At 34.4% G+C, this 13,760-nt stretch overlaps 1 protein-coding gene across 2 annotated transcripts; it reads right to left on the bottom strand.

The window, feature by feature from the left end:
• Positions 1 to 7,815: 7,815 nt before the first annotated feature.
• Positions 7,816 to 12,645, bottom strand: LOC128671999 (uncharacterized protein). 2 transcript variants are annotated; one of them, XM_053748876.1, is made up of 5 exons: positions 12,564 to 12,645; positions 12,120 to 12,256; positions 11,702 to 11,817; positions 10,297 to 10,422; positions 7,816 to 9,337 (listed from the first exon to the last, which is right to left on the bottom strand). In XM_053748876.1, coding segments are annotated over exons 1-5 (552 nt in total). In that variant the 5' UTR covers positions 12,565 to 12,645; the 3' UTR covers positions 7,816 to 9,165. The 2 variants fall into 2 exon arrangements, with proteins under 2 accessions (XP_053604851.1, XP_053604850.1); XM_053748875.1 differs by having other exon boundaries at positions 12,363 to 12,614.
• Positions 12,646 to 13,760: the final 1,115 nt, after the last annotated feature.

The raw sequence follows: 13,760 nt of genomic DNA, 5'->3' as shown, positions 1-13,760 counted from the left end.
CAGACAGATATCTTTTTTTTTTATTCTTACTCTATTAATGTTTTTTTATATGTCAATACATAAATAAATATTTATAATGACAAGTATGTAAGCATTCAGTTAAGCATAAGAAATCCCAATCCTTCGAAATAATATATATATGTCTGTCATCTCTATTGAGTACGTGATCTGTGTTCACCTCAAACCTTGTGGAACATCCACCGCCAACATATGACACCCCAGTACTAACTTTCCAAGAAGCATGTACTTATATACACATGTATAAGCACTCGACTTCAACAGATGTAAGTACTCATTTTGGCATAAAAGTGCATTTTTATACATAACATTAAAAAAATTATTATAACCAATTACGTGTATCCACGGATTGCGACGCGATATTTGCTTACCATTAAGCAACCTAAATATTCATTTTCCTACTAAATAGGTATGTTACAAAAATCATCGCAACATCAAATACACATGTACTTGCCGATATCGCCTTTTTTTAAAAAGCGTTTCTTAAACTACTTTGTAACTAGGTATTCCATTCGTTCAGCCACCAGAAAGTGAACTTTGTAACTAGGTATTCCATTCGTTCAACCACCAGAAAGTGAATTCTTTCTGCCAGTTTAGATGTGATGCGAGATGAACAGTACTTGACGACTATATATTTTCTATTCTAAGCTAGGTATCGCCACATATTGTATTGTAATAACGTCCAAAATGGCTTTTGAAGGCAAGATTCTATCTACCAGCATGTAAATGGGTTACACAAAGCATAATTTGGCTATGGCCATAATGTTTCTGTACATTATTTTACAGTATCACGCTCTGATATCCCCGGAGTACCGCTCGACAATGGCAGTTAGGTACGCCGCCGGTTTCTACTGCGAACAATGTTTATGTATAAAAAAACTGTTCTCGCATGAGCGGCCAAGCGCGGCCGACATGGCGTGTGCGCCGTGGTCTATGCGACGCCATGTTTGATGCGCGGATTGGGTTGCGCACGCGCACATCGCTTTTTAACTATACTTACTTAGTTACACTTTTTATGTTAGATATTCTTAGACCTACTCGCTAAAGGAGAAACAAGTGCACCGGATCCCGGATCCACGTTGTATTAATTAGTTTTTTCATATAACCAATTTTTAGGAGCTTAAAATCTTCAAGATTTTGTTTGTCAAATGTGATTTTATATTGTACAAATCAAAGTTAATCTGCAGTTTCATAATGGCTAATTGTCTGGTACGTGTATTTCCCATTCTCAATTAGAAATATTGTCACACTAGTCTATGGATATAATTTTATAGCTATGTGTAATAATGTAATTTGGTCGACATTCATCATTTGTCACTAGTCCATTTAAATTTCCTCGGGGCACAATCAATTTTAAGGACCGCCGCTGTCACGGCAACTAACCCAAATTAACATGTTTCGTCATTCGATAAAATGTGGGAAGTTGCCGCAGAACTAAGTTGTCATTTACAATCTACATCTACTTACAACAAACAATACAATAAGTACTAGTTAAGTAATTCAGATATCGTTGAAGAGAGTGGACGACTCGTAAAGAAGAAGAAGAATTCAATAGTTATATTTAAGTTCGTACTTGAAATATGCAAACTATATTTTCACAATGTTGTAAAAAGATAAAATATACTTTATTTAGCTTTAGCTGAAGTATTTTTGTCTCGTTCTGTGAATGTTGAATTTCGTAAAGTGCGGTATTGACAAAATAAACTTTAGCTTAAAGTATGTTTTATCTTTTTATTAATAATGGTCAATTGCTAAAAACTATTTTGAATATTAAGTGTAATATATAGTATAATATAAAGTAGTAATTAATAAGTTTATTTTGTTGTCAACGATAATGATAAATGACATTATCAACTAGAGTGCTGGTTTCCTCGTAATGTATTCCTCAAACGGAAATTTGAGTGGTCGATGAAAACTAGTAATACATACATGAGTCAGATTATGACACAAACTCACGGTACGAGTAAAATTTTGGATTTCCGAGGTTGGCCTCGGAGGTTTCGGTTTGCAGATGGCCGTTTAATAAAAAAGCTTGAATTTAGTAATGAAAGTCGAAATTACATATACCTAAGTTACTGGAAGTATTATGTAATCTGTGCTATATGTACACTTTTGTTTCATCATTGAATTCCTATGCTCAGGCATAGGTATTGTGAAATTTCGTCTGTTGTTTAACATCCTGTATAGGTATCAATCTAAGCTATAATTAATAAGTCATTATGACAGACATGTGATCCCATATATCCTACCTATAGGCCACAAAGGCTTAAGGTCTTTTGACTAAATACCCTGTAAAATGTTACATAACTTGGTGACCCCAACACGATATAGGTAAACGTACCTGTGAAGCTCTGGTACCACTTCCTTATAAATTCTTCGTTTTGGCTCGTATTTTTTTCGTGACCTTTTCCCCATTTATTTACTCGTATATTTCAGTTGGACACAATATTGGGTTTCTTCCATTTTGTTCTGTCACTTGCCATTTCAATCAATACTGCGACAGTTATACGGCGGTTTGCGTTATGACTCCGTCTGCCCCGTAAAAATTAAAGACTACTTAACTAGTACAAAAATACAAATTGTTAAGTATCGAAGACAGTATCAACCAATTCATGTATCGCTTCCGGTTGATTATCCTTTGTTCGGGCCTGTTCAGGCGCATCTATTCAAATGACATGATTAGTGTGCGCATACGCAATGAGCCCGCATGCCGCATACCGTAAGCGTATCGATTAAGTACTTGTAAAGTAGTTGTAAGAAACTAGACCACACTATAGTGCTTCGAATGAAACTATGAACCACCTGCTAAAGTATCCTTATCCTTACATATTATAAAACAAAGTTCTTGCAGCATCTGTTTGTCTGTCGGTTCGCCATAAACTCAAAATCTACTGCTCGGATTTTAATGTGGTTTACACCAATAGATAGTGTGATTATTGAGATAGGTTAGGTATACAATTCATAATGATTTTAGCCGAATGAAGCCTGATGATTTTAGCCGAGACGGGCCGCTATGCACTAGTGGAAAATAATTGTATCCATTTTTATTCTTTCATTCAATTTAGTACATAGCGGTATCTTTTCGGACAAATACAAATAGTTAAAATAAAGAAGTTTCGTTCATTTTAATGTATTTTTTTATTATTTTTCGCCCATCTATATCGTACCCTATCTCTTTCGCGATCTTCCTCTGCCAATGGAACCAATAGGGTAGCCAGTCCCCCTTTTATAAATACTACACAAAAGTTTATTTCATTATATCTCCACGGATAAATAAATACTAGTATAGTATTAAACTTTTCCGTGAATTTATAGAAGGAAGTTCAATAAGTAGGTAAGTAAATTAAAATTATAATTACAAACCTTTTAATTAAAAATGATAGGTAAGATACTCGTATATCTTTATAACACGTGCTAAATTGCTAATAAGGTGTGCCGCGGTAGCTAATAAAATGTGAGCTACGTTTTTAATTAACGTTCATTAATTCTATTCGGCTAAACTATAATTAAGCGTAGTTAGTTCGTAGGCTATACCTATTTGCACATAGAATAATAATCTAAATTCTTTCAAGTTTTTTCTTAGGTACTTACACTCATTAATTAGAGCCAAAATAGAATTCTGAATGTTTGCTACCAATAGTTACAGTGTAAAAACATGCAGAATTATCTAGTTTTTCACATTTTAATTCACCAATCTCACTCTCTACTTCAGCTTAAAGTATATTTTATTAAGAGCCATGCCTCATTGCTCAGTCACGCACTGTCGTTTTGCCGTCTATCAATAGACAACTCAGAACAACTCGTCGTAAACTACGTCGAAACTACATACAGACGCTGTATGGAGTTTCGACGTACGTCAAGGCATGGCAGAGTCAAACCCTATGGGGAAAACAACGGCGACGCAACGTAGCAATGGGGCATGGCCATGGCTCTAATTGAAAATGGGACGAGTAACGCCATCTTGTAACTATTATTCGAGGTTTTTTCAGTTTTAGGATACTTTCAGACCTTTTTTTAAAAATATTTCTCAATTCCTTTGAATTTATTTAGGAACACAGAGTTGGAACAACCATGTCTACGAGCCAAACTGTTTATTTTTAATTTGTATGGATGGTTTGCTAGCTAGTATTTTTTATAAATCGATAGATGGACGGATTTTGGTGGAATGAAGCGATTGAAACCTACACAGGTGGAATAAAACCTAAATATATAACATTGCCTTTTATCATAGGTCTAACCACCTTGAATTACCTACTTAAATTTTAATTTATTATGGTTTTTTTTTATACCTGACTAGGTACTACATTTGCTTTTGTGGGGTAGGTACTACATTTTCACAATAAGTATAAGTATACCTAACCACGGGAGAAAGCTAGTCAATAAATAAAAAGGTCGATGTACTTATACAAACAGTAACTATGTACATTATATGAAACGTTCGTTCCAGTTTGATAAGCTTAACAGTGCTTTGCAGTGGATTGTCGTATTTTTATTTCAGCTTTGGTGAACACGCAACAATTTAATACACGAACTCGTCAACACGAACACCAATAGAGTTTAATGGTGAAATATTAAGAATAATTAAATTCAAGCCTAAAACATTTTAAATACTATACAGTTTAAGAAATTAATTGTAATGATGGACAGGTGAAACTAAATAAAAGCTATAAAAAGTAAGCAATAGTAAGCTCGCAGTTAATGTAGTGGTGCGAATGAAAACAAGAGCACTGAATGAATATTGATTCGAAGATTTCCCTGCAATGTTAACCCCTGTCACAGATTATAAAATATCTCAAGTACCTACCCCAGTGTAGCCCCAGGCTGAAGCTAGACAAAACATAAAAACGTACAAAGGGATGTAAGAAGGGGGATTTTCGTTGTGACATTTTCAAGCCCAATTAAACAAAACCTTTGGGTAGGTACTTATTGCAATTAGTCTCACGGTATTTTACGGCGCTTGCCCAAAAATGTAAAAAGAAATAGATTACTTTATCCTGAATGTTTTGCTAACAACTAAATAAAGATTTTGGAGTAAATACCTAATACAACAAAAATAAACCTAAGTATACATACTACAACTAAAAAAGTTTGTGACATTGCACCTAACCCTACCAAAAATACAATGTCCTGCATGTCATAGACGAGAGGATGGATGCAGAGGTGTTTAGGTAGGAGACGTACAAACCTCTTACACATACAGCATGTCTGAAATAAATATTTTTTTAAATACACATAGGTATATGTTCACAATCGTACCTATAACAGGTACTTACAAACACTTTAATTTTTTTTCGTAGAAATGAAAATTTGCCATTTACATAGGTAATCGAACAAAAATTTGATTTTACTATTTTATGGAAAAATACCTACGTAACCTTTTCAACTGGATGGGTGACATATTAATATTAAAAGAGCCCGAAAATTTTATTCCTCTTTTCTTCCCCTTTAAGGAGTGTTATAATAAAATTAATGTAGCGTTACTCGCAAACAAGTGGAGCTTCAGCGACAAAATGGCTTTAGTACGTCGATATCTTTGAATGTTTGATACGCTAGGCGCCCCAATGCGACATCACGCCGCCACGTCACCGTGCGACTCACCAAACACACGTGCCCATTTATACAAGATCTCTCAACTTCCTAACACCACCCCCTATAACCTCCGACCTTCCTCGGAGACAGCAGGCGAAGGAGGCTAGCTAATAGTGGTGTTCGCCAAGCTTACGGCGCATTAAATATTTAAGTTTAGCCTAGTTTTCATAACATTCCTTCGAATACAATGCTTAATTTTATCTAATTAGCTGGTAATTAAGTATTAGGGCTATTATGACAAAATTTTCAAGAAAATTTGATTCTAATTACAAGCATAACTGATTTCATTGAATAACTAACTGCGCCCCGGGGCTTCGCTCCCGTGAGAATTTCGGGATACAAAGTACCTACGCTATGTGATATTCCAGGTTATTTTCTACCCGTGTACCAAATTTCATAACAATCGGTCCAGTACATTTTGCGTGAAAGAGTACCAAACATACATACCTACACACATACATCCTCACAAATTTCGCATTTATAATATTAGTAGGCAATAAAAAATAGAATTGTTATCACGCAAATTTGTTCCTCTACATATATTTCAAAACATAGAGGGCCTTCGGCGATTCCTCAACGATATTTCACCTAAAGATAGGCACATCCTACAAGGGAAACTACTCTGTACGGCTACAGACCATTAAGTGTACAGCACAAATAGCAATTTGTATAGCCGTAGGATAGCAATCCTATGCTATGCTATAAAAATGTATATATACTACCCACAAAATTTAAGGCATTGACGTTTGTAAAATTCAAAAGTAAATTATTTAATTGACTTGTAGACAAAATTTATACAAAATAATAATATCTACTTATAATTTATATTTACTATATCCTATATGCGTATATATTTATATACACTCATATTTTAGATAACACACTGAACCGTGTTTCACCAAATTGGTGAATGGCATAAAAGAAGAGGCCTTAGGTCTGCAGTGTGGGATATACCTAAAAGGCTACCGCTTATGAATTCCAAAAAAATAAGTAAGTTCTCTATCTATACCTTCTCTACCTTACATCCTTACCTTGGGTGGCGTGTGATTCCACCATAGAATAAGACCACTCCATATCCGCCCGTGGATGTCGTACGATGAGACTAAGGGATACAGCCTAGACAGTTGAAAGACTATATGCCATCCTCAAGGAGGGTTAATGTTTATAAAATTACAGCCGAATCTTTTATATTTCAAGGTTTTTTTTAAGCTAACCCCGGGCTTCGCGGCTTCACAACCCCGAACACAACCAGGAGCATGAAGAGATGAGAGAAAGCACTTCCTACCGAAAAATATACTTACCTGGTTAAAAAAATAACATTCATTTATTTAGGTATACCTATGTATAAGTACAATATGATTGCTATTTATGGATGTTGTCTGTGATGTGTTCGTGGGTGGGCAAACGAAACATTCCCAGGGTTTACACATTAGATCAGTCCGATACTACACGGGCTAGGCACCCGGTGAAATCCACTGCATTTCGTACATTAGATATCCCAATCGCATGTCGATTGTCGCTATGTGCACGCGAACATGCAATTTTGGGTGTGTGATGGCTCTAGGTATGCATTGAATACAGCGCCAACTGAAAATAGATTAGGTAAAGGTACTTATGTACCTAGTCATAGATGTTATTACATACAAAATTATTTAAATCGTGGATGGAGGTTTGGTTCGATCCCCAACGCCGCAAAATATATATTTTCTTACAGGAAATGGTTCAAGTAAGTACGAACTATTATCAATATTTAATAAGAAAAAATGATCACACACAATTTGTACGAATTTTTTTCTTATTCTTCCTAGGACAAATGACGATGGCCATGGCATGTGAGCAGTTAAGATTAAAATTTTTAAGTAGGTCGGTATTCTAAATTTTGTGTTGGCCAGTATCGGTAGAAATTGATCATAACTTACATTATAAATGCGAAAGTAAGTTTGTTTGTTACCTCTTCACGCTCTATACATATACTCAACCAAAAATTTTACATACATATAGTTTGAAGTACGGAAAAGGACATAGGATTACCTTTCATCCCAGAAAAAATACCGTTCGCGTGGAAAATCATGGGTGAAGCAGGCAAAAGCTAGTAAATTATAATCACAGAATGATAAAATTTATTTCCTAAACTTTTCATTTTGGACATCGCAGGAACTGGGAAATTGTGCCAAAGAGGTAATGAACAGAACAATGAACTAACATGGGTTTCAGATAGGTAGGTCTTTATTGCTTTCGGCATTTTAAAAATGGTTTCACAATAATATAAACATTTTACATGTGAAAACAAAAAACAATCAATTTTATATTTGGCACGAAAAAAACACAAAATACAATCAAGTGAGCATATAGATACTATAGAAATGGGATTTTTCTTTTCAGATCTTTGTGGATCAAACCTCTGTATTCAATAACTCCACTTTCGTTTTACTTTTTGAAAAATTCAAGCTTTATCAGGATGTAGATTTTGTCAGTATTAACGTTAGTAGAAGGGGCAGGTATTTACCAGCTATGAGAGGTACACAGACCCTAAACCATACTTGTCCTAACTATAACATACTCGTTTGGAAGGAAAATCCGAAAGTAAGTCAGTTCGTTACATATTCATAATTTATCCGCTTTTCTTGAAATGCGTAAATATAGTTAGGAGTACAGAGAAGGGCATAGTCTACCTTTCATTGTGGACAACTGTAATTCATAACCGGACAACTTGCAAATTATATAGACAATAATCACTAATACATTTCTGGGGTATTAAAGACACCCCGTTATTCATATAAAAAAGTTAAAACACGCTTAAAATATGTTTTGTCACTCGCTCAACAGAACCTATGAGCTTAAATTATGTTAACTTATTATGTTTTTTATGAATAATGGGGATAAAATGTAAATATGAACCATCTTCATTGCTTTACAAACAAGAGCCCTTGGCATGGAGGTAGAGGGACAATGGTCCAAAAAGGTACAAAAAATATCTTGCCACATGACATGTGACTTGCATTATCACTGGGATATATCTAATATCCCCCTATTCCTAATATCTCTACTGACATTTACAGGTCTTAGGTCTCAGATTTCGAGGATGGAAACTAATCATTCTGTCTCTCTCACGCACAGATGAAATACAAATCTGACTGACTATATCCAACGTACTAAAATGTACTTAACGAGGTACCATTAAGTTATAAAAAAAATATATAAATTATATTTTTCCACAATTTGTATAAATTAGTTATGTAAATTATAAATAAGTCGCACTGAAAACGATCCCGGTCAAATTGTGATTGAAGAATATTTTATTGACTAGTATTTTTAATTGCAAAATATTCAAGTTAAACCATTCATATTATTATATAATGTAGTAATCAATAATCAAGTACACCAGTGCATACATAGTTCTACAATCTTTGTATTTTCTTGCAATCTTGGAAGAAATTGAAATCTGTCAGATATAATACTTCTTTGTACTAATGACTTAGGCCATGACACAGGAACATTTTAAAATAAAAATATATAAAACAACAACATGATAATATGCTAATCACAGTTCCAAAATGGTTACCATGCAATCCATGGCGGCTGGTTCATTTTGCTAATAGGCACATGCGTCATATTTATAGGTAAGTTTATTACAGCATATTTTTTTCTTGATCTTTGGAGGGTGCGAAGGATTGTAGCCCCGCTGCGGCCAAGAAGGAATCCTGCAGGAATATTGACGTCTACATCCATCCTGAAAAATGGAAAATGATACGCAATAATGATGAGAATTATCGTTTCTTCGCTTTCTAGGAGGCGCTAATGGTCGAAAGTGATTTCAGACCTGTATTGAATACTGATTTAGAGTATTGACTAATTTCCAATTTGGTATCGGCCAAAGCCGATTCAATAAGTAAGATGATTATCGAACTTCAAAATCATATTTGTAAAATCTTATTGCATAGTCTCTCTGTCTCTTATTTGAGTGTTTTATCACTTGCTTCTAATCTGTTAAGCGTTGGAGTCCGTGGGTTTAGGTGGACCCTGGTCGCCATTCCTACTTTTCTTTTTCATTTCAAACTCTCAGTTCAATATTGAGACATATAAAGCAGTGGTGATCAAGTGGTAAGATGCCTGCTTGTGAACCAAAATATCTAATACTAGATGTTGCCCGGGGCTTCGCTCCCGTGGGAATTTTGAGGTAAAATATAGCCTATAGGAATCTTGGATAATGTACCTTTCTAATGGTGAAATAATTTTTGAAATCGGTACAAAGAAAGAAAGAAACCATCTGATTGGCCCGGGTCTTGGATGTTTATCTATATATGTATTTGTTATAAAATATAGTATCGTTGAGTTAGTATCCCGTAACACAAGTCTCGAACTTACTTTGGGGCTAGCTCAATCTGTGTGATTTGTCCTAATATATTTATTTATTATTTATTAATCCACGCTTGTATAGTAGTTTTCATCGACTATCAATAGATTGTTTCTGATTAAGGTAAAGTTTATGACAAAACCTCTATTAATCCTACTAAAATTATAAATGCGAAAGTTTGTAAGAATGTATGTGTGTATGTATGTTTGTTAGTCTTTCACGAGAATTCTACTGGACAGATTGTTATGAAATTTGGTACACAGGTATATATATTTTTTCCGACACCAACAGCTATGAAAAATACGTACTACAAGAAGGTAATAAGATAAACTTACTTATCGTCAACCATTTCTATTAAATGGTCTAGTGACTCATCCCATTTATCCACAGACTCTGTAATTATAATAGCCCTTGCGCCCGCCTGCTGGGCCTTCGCCGTTTTGAAAACAAATGAGCATTCCCTGGAAGCAAATGAACAATAGATTAGTTATCTATGAGTAGAAATAAAATGTATAAATGCATTCTCACAATGAAATATGTTCAATAAATTGTAATTACTAGTGTTGAAAATCTTTGTTTTACTTTAAAAATTCAAGTCTTTGTCTGACTTGAAAAATGAGAAATTTAAATACAAACTTATATAATCATATGAATTAAACCAGTTACCGACAAAAAGTCGCGGGTCGATGACTTAGGTGTGTATTGGGCATGTATCAAACATAATTTTGTATATAAACCACTAGTTATAAACATTTAAACAATACCCCTTTTAAATTTATGCTTAGTCTATACTATAACAGTACATCTTATGAAATGGCATAACTAAATATAAAAATGTTGAATTTATTATATTTGCTATTTATCAATACATGTAATAAAACAGTAGAAAAAAAAATCCTGTACATTGAAACAAAATTAGGCGATAGAGTCATAGTAACAGAGAAAGAATCTGAAAAAAAACTCTGTATGTCTGTCTGTTTGTACATGTTAATCTTCGGAATTACTGGATGGATTTCTAAGAAACTTTTTTGTTATATAACTATTAAGCCTGGGCAAAATATAGGGTATATATGATTTTGAAAACTAAAAAAAATATTGTTCAGTCTGATGAGCATTTTCTGTTGAGATATAAAAATCGAAGATCTGGAACACCTGATGTAGACCCATGATGGTATGGCTAAACTATAGGAAATATAGAAATAATGATTTAACAAAAGTAGTTTAGTCTGATGAGCATTTTCGGTTGAGGTATAAAAATCGAAGATCTGGAACACCTGAAGAAGAGTCATAATGACAAACCATAGGAAATACATATTTCAGTCATATGAGCATCTTCTGTATTGGTATTGCTACGCTTTGTCTATACAGTTAAATTTCTCTAATATTTCGACTCCTCACCAAAAATTGTTCAACCACTCAAACAAAGTCACAGGCATCAGCTAGTTTTAAATAAATGTACATATTCCGGAGTCTACATCTATCACTCACACGTCACAACAGTCATCAACATTATTATATATATACAATACATGTATTTAAAAATTTGCTATTCATGATTTGCATAACATTAAGATAGCTAGTTGTTGAAGAATGTGTGGTGGCCTACTACTTAAGATATACACATGCAAAATGATTTATTTTGCATGAATTCATTAATTCTAAAACCAATTCCAGAATGAGTGTAATTCACACAAGTCACTTATAAACAAAATTTTATCTGAATATACGGTGAGTTCTTACCCTCTTTCTGATAGAGCTATATGTCCAACAATATCTTCATTGTTGACTATATCGGAACAGCTGTGTAAAGGCACAGTGGGCACCAACCGTGCTTTTTGAAATCTAAGTGTTTCATTCTGGAAAATGAAATATATATATATCTTTTTTAATTTTCTTTCTTGTCAAATATATCAGATATCCAGGTCATAGTATATAATCCAGCCTTGGGGCACTATGGGCATGTCCACAACCTTGATTTTGTATATCACAAAACAAAATTTAACACAGAAAATAATTAATTTACCAACTTTGAAATCATAATTTCATATTTGACATGGTTATTCCATGGTTCATAACAACATTTTAAGAAGACTGAACCTGCGCCTGACTGTAATATAAGAGAAAACTAGATATGTAGAAAAGTGTTTGTTTTACTTACAAACGTCGTCCCAAAATCTTTTGCCGGCCTGATTCGGTATGAATATCTGAGTTCTGGGGGGTCTAATATCTCGAAAAATACATCACCAGCAACTACGTCCACTGTAGATGCCCCATCGTGAAAATGTAAGTCATTCACTGAAAAAATAATAACCATCCCGAAATTACAAATTAACTTTGAAATAGTGAAGTTTTATACACAAAATATTATGTAGCATTTGACATTCACAGCCACAAAACTTACCACCAGGTGCAACGACAGCTATAGATGTAACAAGTAATACAATTGAATAAAGCGATAGTAGTCTCCTTGTATATAAAATTAGATTAAATGCAAACATTGTATTCGAGAAAATAATAATATTCACTTTATTTCAATAGGTACATTTCACAGTCACTTCGTTTGTAGTTAGTCAAAGTCAATAAATATCTTCATCTAACTCACTTCATCTAACCTTCATCCATTGAATCCTTCATCCATCCATGGAATTAGTAGGTACTAGTATTTACTAAATCCATGCATCTATCATAAAAATAAAGGCTTTTTTGCAGGTGTCAATGTCATTGTCAATACATTTTTTTCCATGTTTTGATAACGAAGTTATGGTTTTTTGGAGGAAGAAAATGGGTGCATGAGCTGAGCGCTCAGCGTACATACGTATTTTGGAGAGATTCACACTTTGATACCCATATTACAAAAAGATAAAAAGATTTTATTTAACACTAGCTTTTACCCGCAGCTTCGTCCGCGTTTATTTCGTGCGTCCGCTCACGATAACTTATTATTATAGATATCGTGGAATCAAAGCAAAAACGAAATTTTATCAAAAATAGTATTACTTTAACTTTTTGCAATAATAGCTCAAGGTTCCACGGCCTTTTGAAATCAGACACTATCCCGAAATCACGTAGATTTCGCTACATCGCGTTCATGGTGTCTGTAGACCTGCACAAGTTAGCTGCAGAGTTGCGCCTAATAAATTACATTTGTAATCTCATCAATAATCAGTTTGGAAGCGATGTGAGTCACATCTATTATATTTACAGGATAGGTCGTTTTTTTATTTCACCCAATGATGGTGCGCTTGGACTTCAAACAAAGCTGACTCTGCTTGAATGGAGTTCAAGCGCACCATCATTGTGCGAAATAAAAAAATCCAGCTCAACACGTGAACGAGTGAGACCTGGATCGGACATGGACCCGGACCCAGTACCGGTCTCGCAACCACACCCAAAACCGGAGCCGTTACGGAACCAGAATCATACGAATAAAAAAGAAAAAGTACAAACATACCTACACTTTACGAAAAAAAATAAAAGAAATTCCACGCTCCATTAGGCCATCGTAACCTTACTGCAAGTGGCGACTCGAAAATTTTAAATATTTTATAATATCTTGAAATTTTGCATACATACTTAAGAACTAAGAAGTACCACTGAGTAGGAAATAAGGGTACCTTTCATCCCTGAAAAATAACTGCCCCCGTGGGAAATCACGCGTTAGAAGCCGCGGCCAAATGTATCTAGTAATCATAGATGTATTAAATCTAGTACCTAATATATATTTTTGTTGATCTGTGTTCTATCTCCACTCTGGCTCTCCGTCCCACGAATAGGAAATAGCCACGCACGATTGTCTATA

This window comes from Plodia interpunctella, chromosome 8, assembly GCF_027563975.2.
Source record: "Plodia interpunctella isolate USDA-ARS_2022_Savannah chromosome 8, ilPloInte3.2, whole genome shotgun sequence".
Classification (NCBI taxonomy): domain Eukaryota; kingdom Metazoa; phylum Arthropoda; class Insecta; order Lepidoptera; family Pyralidae; genus Plodia; species Plodia interpunctella.
Note: the sequence above shows the minus strand (reverse complement) of the source record. Positions and strands in the feature narration are given on the sequence as shown.